Source organism: Gorilla gorilla, chromosome 4 (assembly GCF_029281585.2).
Source record: "Gorilla gorilla gorilla isolate KB3781 chromosome 4, NHGRI_mGorGor1-v2.1_pri, whole genome shotgun sequence".
Lineage (NCBI taxonomy): Eukaryota > Metazoa > Chordata > Mammalia > Primates > Hominidae > Gorilla > Gorilla gorilla.
The window spans coordinates 181,203,108-181,219,965 of record NC_073228.2 but is presented as its reverse complement, the minus strand read 5'-3'; the positions used below and the strand labels follow the sequence as shown (position 1 = coordinate 181,219,965).

At 57.3% G+C, this 16,858-nt stretch overlaps 1 protein-coding gene across 4 annotated transcripts in view; it reads right to left on the bottom strand.

Annotated features, from left to right (window-relative positions):
* The window catches only part of GRK6 (G protein-coupled receptor kinase 6), a 37,748-nt gene that overhangs the window by 4,127 nt on the left and 16,763 nt on the right, over window positions 1–16,858 (bottom strand). The window contains exons 1-13 of one of the 4 annotated variants that reach the window (XM_063707006.1): window positions 12,149–12,674; window positions 7,830–7,925; window positions 6,690–6,802; window positions 6,487–6,564; window positions 5,991–6,091; window positions 5,558–5,650; window positions 5,387–5,450; window positions 5,121–5,261; window positions 4,693–4,883; window positions 3,843–3,880; window positions 3,661–3,750; window positions 2,493–2,701; window positions 2,249–2,386 (exon numbers count right to left, since the gene is read on the bottom strand). In XM_063707006.1, the coding sequence (XP_063563076.1) occupies window positions 2,249–2,386; window positions 2,493–2,701; window positions 3,661–3,750; window positions 3,843–3,880; window positions 4,693–4,883; window positions 5,121–5,261; window positions 5,387–5,450; window positions 5,558–5,650; window positions 5,991–6,091; window positions 6,487–6,564; window positions 6,690–6,802; window positions 7,830–7,881 (1,308 nt within the window). In that variant the 5' untranslated portion in view covers window positions 7,882–7,925; window positions 12,149–12,674. Of the gene's footprint in view, window positions 1–2,248; window positions 2,387–2,492; window positions 2,702–3,660; window positions 3,751–3,842; window positions 3,881–4,692; window positions 4,884–5,120; window positions 5,262–5,386; window positions 5,451–5,557; window positions 5,651–5,990; window positions 6,092–6,486; window positions 6,565–6,689; window positions 6,803–7,829; window positions 7,926–11,870; window positions 12,099–12,148; window positions 12,675–16,858 lie in introns of those variants that run through there. The other 3 variants (XM_063707008.1, XM_004043093.5, XM_063707007.1) reach the window with 3 other exon arrangements.

Here is a 16,858-nt window from a genome sequence, read left to right as displayed (position 1 = left end):
GCAGTCACTCAGGGCAGTAGCCCCCTCAGTGGCCTCCCCACTTCCACTCACACCCACTATGGCCCACTCCCCACACCTCACATTCCTGCCCAGGGTCCCCCAGTGGTCCCATCTTGCTGAGAACCTGCCTGCCGGCACTCCTCTTTGCCTGCACGGGCTTGCTCAGCCACACAGGGGTCCTCGCGGCTGCTCCACCTCACAGGGCTGGCCCCTGCCTCAGGACTACAATACCCGGCTGTTTCTTCTGCCTGGAATGCTCACACCCCAAACCTTGGCATGGCTCCCCGCTTCACATATTTTACATTTCTGCACCAGCATCACCTCCCCAGAGACCATGGTGTCTAAAAGTGCTCCCCCCACCATCATTCTCTGCCATCTTCGTAGCTTGCTTTAGTTTTCTTTTTTTTTTGAGATGAAGTTTCACTCTTGTTGCCCAGGCTGGAGTGCAATGGCGCGATCTCAACTCACCGCAACCTCCTCCTCTTGGGTTCAAGCGATTCTCCTGCCTCAGTCTGCCGAGTAGCTGGGATTACAGGCATGGGCCACCACGCCCAGCTAATTTTGTATTTTTAGTAGAGATGGGGTTTCTCCATGTTGGTCAGGCTGGTCTTCGAACGCCCAACCTCAGGTGATCCGCCTGCCTCGGCCTCCCAAAGTGCTGGGATTACAGGCGTGAGCCACCGCGCCCAGCCGCTTGCTTAAGTTTTCTTTGTCACACTTAACGTTACCTGGAATTCCTTCTGGCTTACTGGTTTGTTTGGGTGTGTCTCCCACTAGAATGTAAGGGCAGGACTGGCTCCAGTGGGCCTCATTATCTCCAGGGTCTGGCATAAATGGGCACTCAGCCATTTGCTGAATCAATAAACGTGTGTGTCATTGACAGCTATCAACCTGGCCTGCCCTGCCCATCCTTCGGGCCTCTCCAGTGTCCCTGGTGAACCGTTCATTTCAGGACCAGTCCTCATAGACATGGGAAGGGGAAAGCACATGACCTCATCTTAGCCAATCAGAACCTTCCTTATGACTGTCGCACAGAGAAGCCTAATTCAGGGGGAGGGAAAGAGTCAACAGGTTGAAGGCCAGGCAAGAGCTGGAGAATCGTGGCACACAGCAGGAAACCCTGGAGCTGGCCCTACTTTGGGACTTTCTGGCCAAATGAACCAATACACTCCACGTTGAGCTTAAGTGAGTTTAGGTTGGTTTTCTGCCACCCGGACTCTGACAACTAGAGGATACTCTTGCCTGCTGGGTGCCTGGCCCACTGAGATGCTCAGTTAACAGGTGAGACTCTATAAGGGAAAGTGACCACCCACAGAAGGATGGCCAGCCCAACAGCCCCTCCCACTGCGGGCAATTGCATTGTAGTTTTCCTCTGGGGAACTGAGCTCCCCCATTGGTGCAGGTTCGGGTGGGTGTATGATCTGGGTGTGGCCAGTGAGGGGCCTCTGAGCAATGAGAGGCAATGGGCATCAGCCTTGGGACTTCTTTTCCCACATGAGGATTTCTTTTGAAATTATTGGGCAAGGGCAGGCGCGATGGCTCACGCCTATAATCCCAGCACTTTGGGAGGCTGAGGCGAGCGGATCACCTGAGGTCAGGATTTCAAGACCAGCCTGGCCAACATGGTGAAACCTCGTCTCTACTAAAAATACAAAAATTAGCCGGGCATGGTGGTGGGCGCCTGTAATCCCAGCTACTCAGGAGGCTGAGGCAGGAGAATCGCTTGAACCTGGGAGGCAGAGGTTGCAGGGAGCCAAGATCTCGCCACTGCACTCCAGCCTCGGGGACAGAGCAAGACCCTGTCTCAAAAAAGAAAAGAAAAGGAAGAAAGGAAAGAAAGGAAGAAAGAAAGGAAAAAAGAATGAAGGAGAGGAGAGGGGAGGGGAAGGGAGGGGAAGAGAAGAGAAGCTCTCTGTCTACTGTGGTGGCTGAGCTGCTGGGGCCCACTGCTGCCGCACCATGGGGAGAGCTACCCCAATATGAAGACTACACACTCAACAGTACGGTGAGGGGAGGGAGAGAGAGTTCCTAGGACATTGTCAGAGGCCCCAAGCCCCATCCAGGCATGCCACAAGCCAGACCTATCCTGGGGCTTTTCCTTTTTGTGAATTATCTTTATTTCTGTGGCTAAGCCACTAGATTGTTTTTTCTGCCACTTGCACTGGAAGCATCCTGGCTGATACTACAAGAGCCCCTGAACCCCAGCCCCGGCTGGGCCCCGCCTTCAGCAGGGGTGGGCTGCACTCACGTCAGGCTTGAAGGGTGGCTCCAGCATGCCAGCTCCCAGCCGCTTGAAGTTCAGCTTCTTAAAGAGGGGGTGCTCCTTCACCTCGCGGGCACTGCCCCCACGACACCCCAGGCGTTCGGCAGGGTCCTTGCAGAGGAGCTGTGGCAGGGGTGAGTCGGCCAGGCAGGCGGGTGAGTGGGTGGGAGGGAGGGAAAGGTGCATCCACCCCAGCCCTGGCTGGCCAGGCTTCCGCGAGCTGCCGTACCTGTGAGCAAAGTGAGCGGGCCTGCGGGGAAAAGCGCTCGGAATACTCCTCAGGGACCTCCTTCACCAGCCGCTCCACCTCCTCCCGCTTGATCTTCTTCTTCCTCTGCTGGAAGGGCGACTGGCCTGCGATCATCTCGTACAGGAGGCAGCCGAGCGCCCACCAGTCAGGGCTGAACGTGTACCGTTCGTTCTTCACCACCTCCGGAGCTGGGCGGGTGGCATGGGAGTTAGGGCTGGGCAGGAGGCGGGCAGTGGACCCTCAGGCCCCAGGAACGCCAGTGCACGTTAGGTCTGGGATACACTCACACCCGCTGGCCAGGCAGGCACCATCCCAGCTTGGACGGGACCTTGGCCAGTAGGAGAGCACAGGCCCCATCAAGCGGGGTGAATACGGCCCTGCAGGAGGCCGCGCCCAGGGTCCCCGGGTCTTCAGATTTTACACAAGAAGTCAGAAATCTGTATTTTGTATGTGAAACCATCTGGCTTACTAAAAACAGTTTGACTTAAACACAAATGTAGGCCAAATTGGGCCCATGTGGCTACCAGTTTGCAACTTCTGGATTTAATATCAGCGAGAAGAAGGAAACTCCTATTTTCTGAATACCTCCTACCTGCCAGGGCAGCCCTGTGGGGAGTTTTCCCTGAACTCTCCCTTTTCATCTTCCAGGCAGCCCTGGGAGGCAGGTATGATGAGTGTTTTCCAGGGGAGCAAAGTGAGGCCAGGAGCAGCGGAGTGTCTGGTTCAAGGCCACGCAACAGGCAAGAGGCGGAGCCTGCAGAGCCAGGACTCTGCCTCCTGCGTCTCTCGGTCTCCAGGTGGAATGTGGGGCCTCATGTTGGCCCCTCCACTGGCCTCCCTCACAGATGGGCACAGGGAGGGCAGGGACTGGGGCCACGGAAACAGGTTTGGGTCTCTCTCCTCCATCCCCCGGTAGCCACCTGCAGGCTCAGCCATAGCAGGGTTTAATAAGTATTTAGCAAATGAACGACATGGCTTCACAACTGTGTGCGGCCCCGGCTGAGTCTTGGTCTCCTAACCTCTAGAAGAGGGTCCTTTCTACTGAGGCCCCTTTTGAGAGAAGACTCCCAGACAGAAGTGGGTGTGGCTGGGTGGGTGGATAGTGAGGGAACCCAGGAGGCTAGTGGGCCGGGCAGAGAAGACTCACCCATGTAACCCACGGTGCCCACACGCCCTTTGATGGTCTGGCCCTCGGGCACATGCACAGCTAGTCCCAGGTCAGAGATGCGGATGTGGCCTGAGTGTGGGTGGAGAAACAGGTGGACCCGTTAACAGGCCAGGCCTCTGCATCTCACCCCACCCTGACCCACCCCAGGCACCCTCACACACCGTGGTCATCCAGCAAGATGTTCTCTGGCTTCAGGTCCCTGTGCAGAGAGAAGAGCAGGGTCAGATGCTGCTCAGTTTGCCAGGGAGCCAGACGGGGCCAGCCCCCCCCCCCAGCTCACTCGCCTCCTGGGGCCAGGTGTGGAGCAAGGTGTGAGACTCATTTGCTGCCAGGGCGACAGACAGCCCTGCTCTCCCTGGCAACAGCCCGGACTCAAGGGAGCAGAGGAAGGATCTAGAGCCAGGACTCCCAGGACTCTCTAGATGAGTGGAAGACAGCTCCACCCGGGAGGGGCCTCCCCAGTGGAGACCAAGGAGTCTCCACCCCTTGGTGACTGACTCTGCCTTTCCTCTGTATCAAATGGGACTACTCATCCGTCCCCTGACTAGGCTGTTGTGAGGCTCACAGGAAGTCAGCAACAATCAGAGCCAGGGTTCTCTCTTACCCAGCCCCGTGTGCCAGGCACTCTGTACTTAGCTCACTGGGCCCCTCCAGTAGGAAGTTGGGCCTACTTCTAACAACCTGGGAAGTAGGAATTATAGTTTCTGCTTCCTAGAAAAGGAAGGAGTGTTGGGAGCAGGGAGCTGACTGGCCCAAGGTCACACGGTGGGGGGTGGAGGGGTGACAAAGTCAGGATATCCCGTGGGTCCACCAGAGCCCAAAGCCCAGGTCTGGGCTACTCAGGTTGGCCTGAGTTAGCCAACTCAGTGAGTTAAGCCGGTGCCACAGCCCCCAAACCAATGTCCTTCTGTAGTCTGGCCTGATCGGCAGCCTTGGCCACCCCCGTCCAGGCCCAGCTGCAGTCGCTGGCAGGGAAAGACTAAGCCCCTGGGGTGGCCGAGCCCTCCCCACCTGTACACGATGCGCTCCCGGTGCAGGTCCTCCAGGCCGCAGCAGATCTCGGCGGCGTAGAAGACGGCCCGCGCTTCAGGGAAGCCAGCCTGGCCCATGTGGTAGATGTGGAACTTGAGGTCGCCCCCGTTCATCAGTGTCAGCACCAGGCACAGCGCGTCCTTGGTCTCATAGGCGTAGGCCAAGCTCACCTGTGGCCGAGGGGACCCGAGCCCTCAGGCAGGAGCTGCGGGGCGCTTGGCGGCAGGGCTGCCCAAAAAAGCCTTCTCGGTGCCACTCCTTGGGCCCAGCCTGCTCCCCAAGCCTGGTGTCAACACCCCAAACCCGCCCTTCCCGGCATCCCACATGGGAGGGTGGGGCCTGGGGGGTGGGGAGGGCCGGTGCGCCGGCGTGGCCAAGGGGAAGGGAGAGTCTCCTTCTGTACTTACTACAAACCTACTGTTCACTTTCTCCAGGATCTGCTTCTCGTTCAGCGCCATGGCCTCCCCTTTCCGCTTCTTGATCCGCTTCTTCTCTAGCTTCTTGCAGGCATACATCTTACCTGTGGCCCGCACCTGGCAGGCGCACACCTGTGGCCAGGCAGACAGGGGCGAATGGGGGCCAGCTGTGCCATTGCTGGGCATCCAGGGGGTGGTCCAGGTCCCAACACACCCACCCTATTCACTCTCCCAGGGGCTCTGGCCTGGCCACTCACCTCCCCAAAGCCACCTTTGCCCAGGACTCGGTATTGCCTGAAGGTGTTTTTGGTCACTGGCTGCCTGTGGCAAGGGGTGGGGAAGCAAACGCTGGCTGAGCAGGAGAGCCCAAGGCCTATGAAGAACCCCGGCGACCTGGCCTGTCCCGGCCCAGCCTTCAGGGAGCTCACCTTTCCAGCCACTTCCACTGCAGGAAACGGTTGAAGTAGATGCTGTCGAGGTAGTCGGCAAAAGGGGCCACGCTCAGGTACTCGTGGGTCAGCCTGTTGAGGAAAGGCAGGCCCAGCTCACCCGCCAGCCCCTGACACCTCAGGCTCTCGGCTTGCTGGGCCAGGCCTCCCGTTCTGCACAGGCTTAGACCACAGGTATCGTCGTCGGCCAGTCCTCCTGCTAACCCCTGAGCGGGGAGACACACAGCCTGTGCTGGAGCTGTGGGTGCTACTGAGAGGGGAGGCAGCCTGCTCAGGTCACACAGCAGGGGCAAGGCCAGGGCTGGGCAGCTGAGCTCCCTCACCAGCCACCGAGCTGTTCACAGTCTTCCTGGCCCCCAGAAGCCCCCTCCTCTGGGCATAATTCCAGGCTTGTGGGCAGGGACAGGCTTACCGGGTGAGTTCCTGGAAAAGGTCTTTGCAGGGACCCTGCTCCAGCCGCTGGGTGCAGTTCGTCACCAGCTGCCGGGGGACCTCAGGGATGAGGTCAGGACCCTGGAAACAAGCTCCAGACAGGTCAGTGCAGGGGCTCCCTTGGATGGCTGCCCACTTCCAGGGGAGAGGGGTCAGGCAACTCGGGCTGGTGCCATGAGAGGCTGCAGGCCAGGGTGTGCCAGCCAGCCTGGTTGCTGAACTCCTTCCTGCTGCCCACCCATGAGGCAGAGCGCAGCAGAGCCACTGGGAGGCCGCCTGGCCCAAGCCCAGCCCATACCCTGGGCTGCATGCCCGCCGTGCTGCCTGGAGCAGCTCCAGGGCACTCTCTGTCCAGGCTGTGTGTTACGTGCGTCTGTATGAAGAGACCACCCTCAGAAGCCCGACACTGTGGTCACTCCTGTGCCTGACACGGGGCTCTGGTGGCTCCCATCATCTCTCCATCGCTGCTCACTCACCGTGTGGCTCAGAAAATTCTGCGTTAGCTGCCGCCCACATGCCTTCCGCCTCTCATCCGGGGTCACTTCATACTCGGCCTGCAGGGTGGAAAGCAAAGAGGCTGGAGGTCTGGGCAGAGCAAGCAGCAGGTGTGGGGAGGAGGGGCACATGGGGCCAGGACCTCGGCCACCCGCGGGGCTGGGCAGGGCTGGGCTGCACTCACCACCCCATCCAGGAAGGCGACGCAGCGGCTCAGCTCCGGCCTCGTGGCACAGAACTCTCGGAACAGCAGGCGCCCAATAGGCTGCCGCTCGCACAGGCTGTGATAGTCACGCTCTGTTGGCAGTGATGGAAGCTGCTGGGTCCACAGCCCGAGAGCACATGGGTGGGGCATGTGCCCACACCACCAGGCCCTGGGCCCCCACAACAGCTTCCAGCTCTGCAGTGTGGTAGCCACAATCTTCTTCAGAACCCTCACCACAACCCTCAGGTGGGCACAGCTGTTTTGGGGCTGTGAGGCCCAGAGAGGCTAACTGACTAGCTCAATGTCACACAGCCGGGAGTCTGGCTCCAGAGCCCAGGCCTCCATCCACCTCCCTGCATTGTCTCCTGATTTACACGACTTGCGTATGTCACGGTACTGGGGTTGGGTGCGGTCCGTGAGGTTCCGGCCCAGCCCAGCCGGGGCCAGGCCCACACCTGCTGCCTGCCTGGCGAAAGTGCGAGAGGAAGCTGTGGCTTCCGGCAGGCTCTCAGCTGGGCCTCCTTCCCAGGAGGTGGAAGCAGCCCGGGTGTGCTCTGCCCACGTGCAGGCCACCAGGGGCCTCAGCAACCCTGGGTACTGCTCAGACCTGGGGCCTCGGCCAAGATTGGCAGGAACTGGGGTCCTGGGCCCTTCTGTCCCCTCCCAGGAGTAACCCTGTCACACTGCCCAGGCTGAGGGCTTCTGGTCAAGGATTTGCTGGGCACCCCTCAGGGCTGGGCCCGGGAGGCTAAGCCCCAGCCTGGGGGTCCCAAGGCAGTCAGTCTGTGGGCTGGCCCAGCTGCTGCTCCCTCTGTCCTGTGGGCCCTGCTCACCCTAGCTGGCTCTCCTTTTCAAAGTGGAATCAACTGCCCCAATCTGCCCCTGCCCTATTCCCGACACCCGCTTCAACCACCCTCGGTGTGACCCTGTTTGCTGTCTGCTCTCCACCCATCCCAAGCCCGGGAACTGAAACTGGGCTGAATGGTGCAGTCCTCATCCTCCTGCTCACTGGAGCCCCCAAGTCTGCCCCTCTGCCCCAGGGCAAGGTCTCAGGGGAGGCTCCCCCGGCCCCAGCAGGGCCCCTCGCCTCAGCACCCCCAGTCTCTGCCCAGGCCTCACCGAGGCTGAGCCGCAGCTCTTCGCACTGGCTGATGTGAGGGAACTGGAGCATCTGCCGCCATTTCTTGCTTTTGCCTTTGCGATTTCCACCGCCACCTGTGGGAGCAATAGGACACTGGGTCTCGAGTCCCACTGCCTCAGAACTGCCTCTGGGTCCTCAGTGCGGTCCAGGGCCTCTAGGGCCCAGCCAAGGCAGAGCCGAGGCAGAACAGCACCTCAGGCCTTCCCTCTGCACGCTCCAGCACGCCCTTGCTGCGTTCCAGGACACACGTGCTTCTCCTGCTTCAGGCTCCTGCACTGGGAGAGCCAAGAGAGGCAGTGAGGTCGCTGCGGGAGGACAGTGTTCCAAGTAGCTCCAACAATGGGTCCAGCCCCAGTTGCTTCCCGCCAGGTAGGAGTTCCCCCGGTGAAGAAAGGGGAGAAGGACGTCACAGTGCTGAGAAGTGCGGAAGGCCCAGGAGGGAGAGATTCTAGGGGCAGGCCTGAGAGACGCACAGGGCAGCCTGGGGACAAGGAAGCTCCCAGGCCTCTATCACCAGGCCCCACATCAGAGATATCAGACGCTCAAATGAGGCAGGGGCAAGGGGGCTGGCACCCAGGACTCCCCGTCCCCTGCACACTGGGGCTTCCCCGGTCCCCTGCCTGTCTTGCTTGACCTCGCAGACACCCCATCTGCAGCAGCTGAGGTCACGGCAGCAGTTCAATTGCCTGCAGAGCCCAACAGGTGTGGGAAACGTGGGCCAGATGTGAGATGACCAGGAACAGCGAAGGCCTCTCTGACAGGGCCAGCTGCAGGAGAACGCCAGCTGATTGCTTGATTGCTGCTAGGAGGGTTTCTGGCTCAATGTGGCCAGCTCTTCTGATTTGTTCAAAAGCAGCCGGAAATGCAGACTCTAACATAAAATATTGGCCCCCATTTTGTTTAAAAAAAAAAAAAAAAAAACTCACTGCAGCCAAATAAAATGTGTCAGGGAGCTAGCCAAATGTGTGTGGCCTGTGGGCCACCAGGTTGAGGAGGGTGGAAGGGGCCTGAGCCTCCCAGAACTGGGTCTGAATCTCTGATTCACACTGTGGCCCATCACTCGCTGTCTGGGAACCTCAGCTTCTCCGTGTGTGTTACGTAGTGAATGGGAGACACTGTCCACATCAAGTAGGGCTGAGTCAAGAGGTGAACCCCAACTCCAACAACGCCATGGCAACCTTAGACAACCACTTTCTCATGCTGGGCCTCAGTTTCCCCTCTGGCTTTCCAGTCCTGTATCCATCTGGCCTGGGTGAGGGCAGGTGGTACAAGGGCAGAAGTTGCCTTCTAGGGAGAGGGTAAGGCTAGGTCCCTAGATGACTCCCCGACCTAAGCTGCCTGGAGAAGGAAGTACTGCAGGGGCCCATTGAGAAACTTGCTAGAGGCCTCCTGCGAACATGCCCTGCAGTCATTGCTTCACTGTGAGTGAGGAACAGACCCCCACCCCTCAACCCAGGGCAAGGCCTTCCCAGAAGGGGAACTCCTCCCCTACACCCACAGGTCCCTCACCCAACCCTCCATCCGCCAGCCTCCCACCCTCAGTTACTTCCTCCTCCCCCCTCCCAGCCACATCAAGGCAGCAGCAAAGAGTCACATGCAAATATCCTGTCCTGGGCTGCCCAGTCAGTGGGGCTCTTCCCCACCCTCCCCGTGCCCTTTCAGTGTCCCTGGGCCCCCTCCCCATGCTCTGAGTGCCTGGGAAGAGAAGGGGTACTGAGGGAGGTGTCAAGCCCCAGCGTTGTCCCACTCCATCCTCACAGCAACTCTGCCAGAGCAGGCCCAATTTCATATGAAAACGGAGGTTCTGAAGTGAGGAATCAATTCACCCAAGATGACCAAGCCCAGAGACCAATCCTGGGTACAGGATTCGTACCCAGCTCCCTATGGCCACAACCCAAGCTCCTTTCCCACCCCAAACATGGCTGGCATCTATTAGGTGCCAACTGTATACACACACCAAGGGTTCCCAAACCCCACTTGGGGCCTCAGATCACTTGAGAAACCGTCAGGGGCCCCAGCCTCAAGCTCATGAAAAGCCAGTTCATGAGTTGGTTCTGATGCAGCCTGTCCAGGTGCCTGGGCTCAGGACTCAGTGACAATCAGGGTTTCCTTTAGTCTTTATGTCCCACCCCCAACCGTTCCACAAAAAGGGGTACTGAAGTTGAGAAAGAAGAGACATGTTTAAAGTCATGCAGGTCTGCCAGGCGCGGTGGCTCACGCCTATAATCCCAGCAATTTGGGAGGCCAGAGGCAGGCGGATCACTTGAGGTCAGGAGTTCAAGACCAGCCTGGCCAACATGGTGAAACCCATCTGTGCTATAAATACAAAAATTAGCTGGGTGTGGTGGCATGCACCTGTAGTCCCAGCTACTTGGGAGGCTGAGGGAGGAGAGTCACTTGAACCCAGGAGGCGGAGGTTGCAATGAGCCCTGCACTCCAGCCTGGCACAGAGACACAGTGAGACTCTGTCTCAAAAAAAAGCCATGCAGGTGGGAGGGGCAGAGCCAGGTTGTAGTAAGGGTTCTCTAGTGGAGGTACCAGTCCCCAGTCTGGCCACACCACCCTGTGCCTTGCCCATGGCCTGACAAAGCTTGTCCAAAGGTACCCACACTCTCCGGCCAGGCAGTGCCATCAGCAGGCCTGAGGCCTTAACTGGCTACAGCCCTAGGGAAGAAGGCCTGTTTCGGCCCTCCCCACCCCTCCTCCCTGGCTGGTTGGATGACGAGGCAGAACAGAATCGGCAGATGCCCCCAGAGGCTGGGAGGAAGGCCTAGCCCATGGGCTCGATAAGGGACAGGGGATAAGACAGGCTCCCCAGGCAATGAGGACCCAACCTGCCATGCCATTTCTGGGCTGCACCTCGCCAGAGCACTGGGTGGGCACGGGGTGCCAGGTGTAGCACCCAGCTGGAGGTTCCTCTGGGCTTCCTATAGACCGTGCCGGTCATCCTGTGTCTTAGGCCTGAGTCAATCACAATCTTGCTGTGTGACTGATGCTAATCCCTGGTTTGAGCCTCAGCTTCCCACATGTAAAATATGGTAGAAAGGTGAAGCAGATGACTTTTTAAGCCTGGAAGCCCAGCAAAGGGTGGAAAAACTGTCACAATCTCCCTCCTTGCCCTGGAGTTCCAAAAAGAAGGGTCTTGTTTACTGCTGCTTCCCCAGCACCCTGGAAAAGGTGGGGCAGAGTGGGTGGTCAGTGATCATGTTACTGAGGTGGGGTGTGGCAGGTGGGGGCAGACTGACCACAAGGCAGTGAGGACCCGATCTGGTCCTGTGTCTCCCAGGACCTGCACAGAGCAAGTGCCTGATAACATCTGGGGTGGGAGCCACGAGGAGCTACACACACACTCGGTCCACCAGACTGGTTTCCCCAGCCAGACCTTTGAGCTTACAATACTGACAGAGCAGCATGCTCTGCTCCCACTTCTTTCTGTGTCCGCTAGCCCCACTAGACCATGGGCTCCCTGAGGGCAAATATCCATTCCCCTCTGCCCTCAGTGTCCTGAGGCACGGAGCAAGTGGCAGTCCTATAAGTAGCATTTGTGGCCAGGAGTTTCCCCAAGTCAGGTGGGCTGTGCTACGCAGAGGGTCCGTTTATTCATTCTCCAGCTTTACCTAACACCAACTTTGTGCGGGATTAGGCTAGGGTGCTGGGGTCTGGGCCCCTGGCACGTGGGGCATCTTTACACCTCTCACCTGGAGGAGGCTTGTCTCTCAGACAGGCTCTCCTGGGGCTCCGGTCCCACCCTTCCCTCTTCGTCTCACCTTCTTTCACTCCTTCACCCCCACCCGCCGCGAGGGCGGCGGCCTGACCCCCGCCCCTTCCTGGGCCCCGAATCCCGGGGGCAGGTGCGGAGGAGGAAGACGACGGGCCGGAAAGGCTCGTGTCTGGGCGGTGTGTAAGGCGCAGGGCCCGCGGGCCTAGGGGATCCGACGGCTGGGTAGCCCTGCGGAGCTCAGACGCCGCGCACTCGCGCTCCATGCACCCGGGCCCGGCCTCCCACCCGGCCGCCTCACCTTCCCGGGCCTTGAGTAGCACCGTGTTCGCTACGATGTTCTCGAGCTCCATGGGCTGTGGCGCCGCCTGGCCCGCCGGGCCGCGCCGCCGGCCGGGATCGCGCGCGAGTGCCGAGGCCGGATGGCGATCGGCGCGGCTCGGCGCGGCTCGGCTCGGCTCGCAGTGACCGCGCCGCGGCCTCCCCGGCCTCCCCGGCCGCCGCTGCCAGCCGCGCACTCTCCGCCCCCTCCCGGGGGCCACCCCGGCGCTGGCCCGCCCTGCCCCGCCCTCTGTTTACCTCATTTGACCAATCACCGGGCAGAAGCTCCCCGCGCCGTCTTCCCATTAGTCTTCCTCTTCATTTTTCCCCCGCCCCCCCAGCTGGGGACTCGCTCAAAGAAGTACGGGGGCGGGACCAATCACGTCACCTCTTCCTGGTTGGTCTGAGGGCGGGGTTCAGCCCCTAGGTTCGAATTTCTAGGCTTTCGTAGGATACCAAACTGCCAATTAGGGCCGAGCCCTCAGCCGGGACAATGGAGGTGGGTACTCTGGGGCACGCCCAGGAGGCCGAATATGTGATTGGGTGAAGAAGACGTCCGTCATCTCAAGTACTGCATCTTGATTGGATCGTCGCCTGAAGGTGTGGCCCGGCAGCTTTTGGCTCGCAGATGGTTTTTCTAGGGTTTTGTTGGGGACGCGCTCTGTATCCTGGGCCTCCTGCGGGCTGGCAGCGAGTTTGTTTGGTCCACTTGTGTGGCCGTATTCCCTTGGGTCGGCCCCAATCAGGAGGGCGCACATCGAAAGAGGGAGAGACAGGGAGGAGGCTGCGGCCTCGCAGCCGTTCCCCGACCTCTTGCCCGGTCGCCGCAGGCGCCCTGCCCAGCCCCCGCAGCCGGATGTTGTGATTTCTCTCCACCCACTCGGCCTCGCCTTCCCTCGGCCTCTGCTGCCTTATAAGGCAGCGCTACCACCCCTAGACCTTGGGATGAGTTCACACCCATTATACAGGTGGGTTGCTGAGGCGCCGGACGTCAAGTGGCTGGCTCCAGCCCGAAGACTACGGAGAAAACAAGGCTGAAATCTTACAGCTAATCAACACCTTGTAGCTTAACACCCCACTTCCTCCACCCCCTACTTCACGCAGCAGGAAACAGGCTTGCCCAAACTCCGCGAGTAAGGCAGAGCCGGATCCATCTAGGCTTCTCTAGTTCCTATGCATTCATTCATCCGAAAATACAGAGCAACACCTCTGTGCCAGGCACCAAGCCAGGTGCTGGAGAACACAGTGATGGCAGCAAGATAGCCAGGCTCCCTGCTTACTTGCTAGAAGTGGAGGGAGCAAGTGAGGGCAGGGTGAGATAAAGGTAATTATTCTGTAAATAAACAAATAGATGGTTTCAGAGAGTGACAACTGCTCTTCGGACGTTAAGAGAGTGTGTGACACTTTCAGGGTGTGACATTTGAGCGGATCCAGCAGAAGCAACAGCAAACGCAGAGGCTCTAAGCCAGACTAAGTGGTGTGTTCAGGGAATAGGAGAAGCGTCCGCAGCTTCTGGGCCCAGTGGTCTGAGATGAGACAGAAGGAGCAAAGGCACTAGCTAGGTCATGGAGGACTGTGAACACGTCCAGGAGGTTGAAGTGTTTTTGCTAAGTGAAATGTGAAACATTTGAAAGAATGATTTATATTTTAAAAATATCACTCTGGTGGATTCCTAGGGGGCCAAGAGTGGAAGCAGAGCAGTCAGGAGGTTACAGAATTCCAGTAAAGAGATGGTGGTGGCCTGGACCTACAAGGTGGCAATAGAGACGGAGAAAAGTGGATGGATCTAGGATCTAGGGAGTTAAGTACCTTAAAAGAGGGAAACCCTCCTGGCTAATGCGGTGAAACCCCGTCTCTACTAAAAATACAAAAAATTAGCCAGGCATGGTGGCAGGCACCTGTAGTCCCAGCTACTTGGGAGGCTGAGGCAGGAGAATGGTGTGAACCTGGGAGGCGGAGCTTGCAGTGAGCCGAGATCGCGCCAATACACTCCAGCCTGGGCAACAGAGCAAGACTCCGTCTCAAAAAAAAAAAAAAAAAAAAAGGGAAACCCAGGGCCCAGTAGAACATAGGGCAGGTACCTCGCTTAGTGTAGGCTGTTGTGTCCAAGTAAAATCTGAAGGTTCAGTGAAAATGTGCAGGTTACTGGAGTAGGGAGGGAAAGAGCCTTCTGGACAGAGGGGTATCACAGGTTCGAAGTTCCGTAGAGGAAGTCAGGAAGGGCTCCTGCGTTCAGCACCTAAGCATCCAGCTAGGGTTTAAAGGTACACAATGGTACACAATGGGGTCGACTTGGGGGCAAGAAATGAGGCTGAAGTCTTAGGAGGGGCCTGGATCAGGGAGGCCTTGAGAGCCACCTAAGGAATTTTGGACTTCGTCTTGAAGGTGGTAGGGAGCTCTCACGGAGGTTTTGAGTAGGGTGATCAGATTTGCTTTCATAGAGAGCTCTGGGCTGCACTGTGAAGGATAAGCTGAGGGGAGGAGGCTGGCTTGTTGTTGTTTTAGTTCCCAACATCTGAAGCCCTTCCCATTTGAGAAGAATCCTATGAGATGTGGAGGCAGACCCTGCCTTCAACTCAGGAAATCAAAGAAGGGAGGTAGAATTTTTTCTCCCAGGTCTCTGGTAGCTGGAGCACAATTCCAATGTTTCCAACCAGGTCTTTGAATCTAGAGCATGTGACCAGCACAAGACATCAGGGGGATCATTTAGAATTCATTGTGGAGGCCGTGGAGGTTGGGGGAGGCAAGGAAGGCAGTCAAGCCAGGCCCTTCCTGGGGGAGGGGGATTCAGCAAGCCCCCCAGGCTGCCCCGTCCATTCCTCATCTGCTTAGTTACTCAGAATTGGCTTCCTTGTCTGCAAGCCAAGTATCCTAAGACAGGTGAGAGACCTTTTAGAAGGAACTTTTAGAGAGAGGAATGATGGTGCCCTATGCTGGGGCAGTGGCCAGGACATGCAGACAGGTGGACAGATGGAGACCTGGCATGTAGCTGGCATGAACAGGACATGGCAATAGATAAGAGGTGAAGAGGAGATGTCACTCAGGAAATTTCGTTCCAGCTCTTTAAGCCATTTTCTACCTACAGCCAAAGTGATATTTTTAAAAGGGAAAATTAGCTAAGCATGGTGGCTCATGCCTGTAATCCCAGAACTTTGGGAGGCCAAGGCAGGCTGATCACCTGAGCTCAGGAGTTCGAGACCACCCTGGCCAACATGGTGAAACCCCATCTCTACTAAAATATAAAAAATCAGCCGGGCATGGTGGTGCGGGCCTGTAGTCCCAGCTACTCAGGAGGCTGAGGCATGAGAATCGCTTAAGCCCTGGAGGTGGAGGTTGCAGTGAGCCAAGATCATGCCAGTGCATTCCAGCTTGGGCAACAGAGCGAGACTCCATCTCAAAAATAAATAAATAAATAAAAGGGAAAATCTGCCACCGACCATCTGAGATGTGCACGTCTAGGAATCTATCTTACAAATATCATTGCACTTAGTCGGGTGCTGTGGCTCACGCCTGTAATCCTAGCACCTTGGGAGGCCAAGGCGGGTGGATCATGAGGGAAGGAGTCTGAGACCAGCCTGGCCAACATGGCAAAACCTATCTCTACTAAAATTTTAAAAAATTTGCCAGGTGTGGAGGCGGGTGCCTGTAATCCCAGCTACTTGAGAGGCTGAGGCAGGAGAATCGCTTGAACCTGGGAGACGGAGGTTGCAGTGAACTGAGATCGTGCCATTGCACTCCAGCCTGGGGGACAGAGTAAGACTCTGTCTCAAAAGAAACAAATATCGTTGCACTCAAGCAAAATAAGAAATGCTTAAGGCTGGTGGGGCCTGGTGGCTCACACCTGTAATCCCAACACTTTGGGAGGCAGAGGCGGGAGGATCACTTGAGACCAGGAGTTCAAGACCAGCCTGGCCAACATGGCAAAACCCCATGTCTACTAAAAGTCCAAAACTTAGCCAGGTGCGGAGGTTGCAGTGAGCCGAGATTGCGCCACCGCACTCCAGCGTGGATGACAGAGTGAGACTCTGTCTCAAAAAACAAAAAAGAAGAAGAAGAAGAAATGTTTAAGGCTATTCATTGCAGCATTGTCCAAAAAGATGGATCATACTAATTGTCCTTGATAGAGACTGATTAAGTAAAATGTGCTCCTTTCCTACCCAGGAATACGATGTAGCTATTAAAAAAAAAAAAGCGTGGAAGTGCTTGTATACTGATATAAACAATCTCCAAGATATATTGTTAAGTGGAAAAAATCAGGGTGCAGAACAGTGTGTAAGGCTTGGATAAGAAGTGTCTGGGCCGGGCACGGTGGCTCATGCCTGTAATCCCAGCACTTTGGGAGGCCGAGGCGGGCGGATCACCTGAGGTCAAGAGTTCAAGACCAGCCTGGCCAACATGGGGAAAGCCCATCTCTACTAAAAAACACAAAAATTAGCCGGGAATGGTGGCATGAGTCTGTAATCCTAGCTACTCAGGAGGCTGAGGCAGGAGAATTGGTTGAACCCAGGAGGTAGAGGTTGCAGTAAGCCGAGATGGTGCACTCCAGCCTGGGTGACAGAGTGAGACTCTGTCTCAAAAAAAAGGAAGGGTCCGGATAGATTAGGTTCTGCTGCAGTAACAAACAATCCCAAGTTTAAGTGACCTAAAACAACAAAAGTTCATTTCCTGCATACACCACATGTCTAACACAGCTTGTTGGGTGGTGGGGTGGCACTACACATAGTAGTCACTCAGGGCCCCAGCGTAGTAGGGGCTTCATTGCAATTTGTGCTTCTACAATGGCAGGTGGTGAAAGGAAATGGGAAATTTGGTAAATCATACAATGGTCCTTAAAGCTCGCACCCAAAAGTGACACAAGTCACTTCTGCTCACATTTCATTGGTCAAAGCAAACCACATGGCCACAAGTAGCTTTCAAGGGGTGGGGAGAAGGGCTGGGCGTGGTGGCTCATGCCTGTAATCCCTGCAC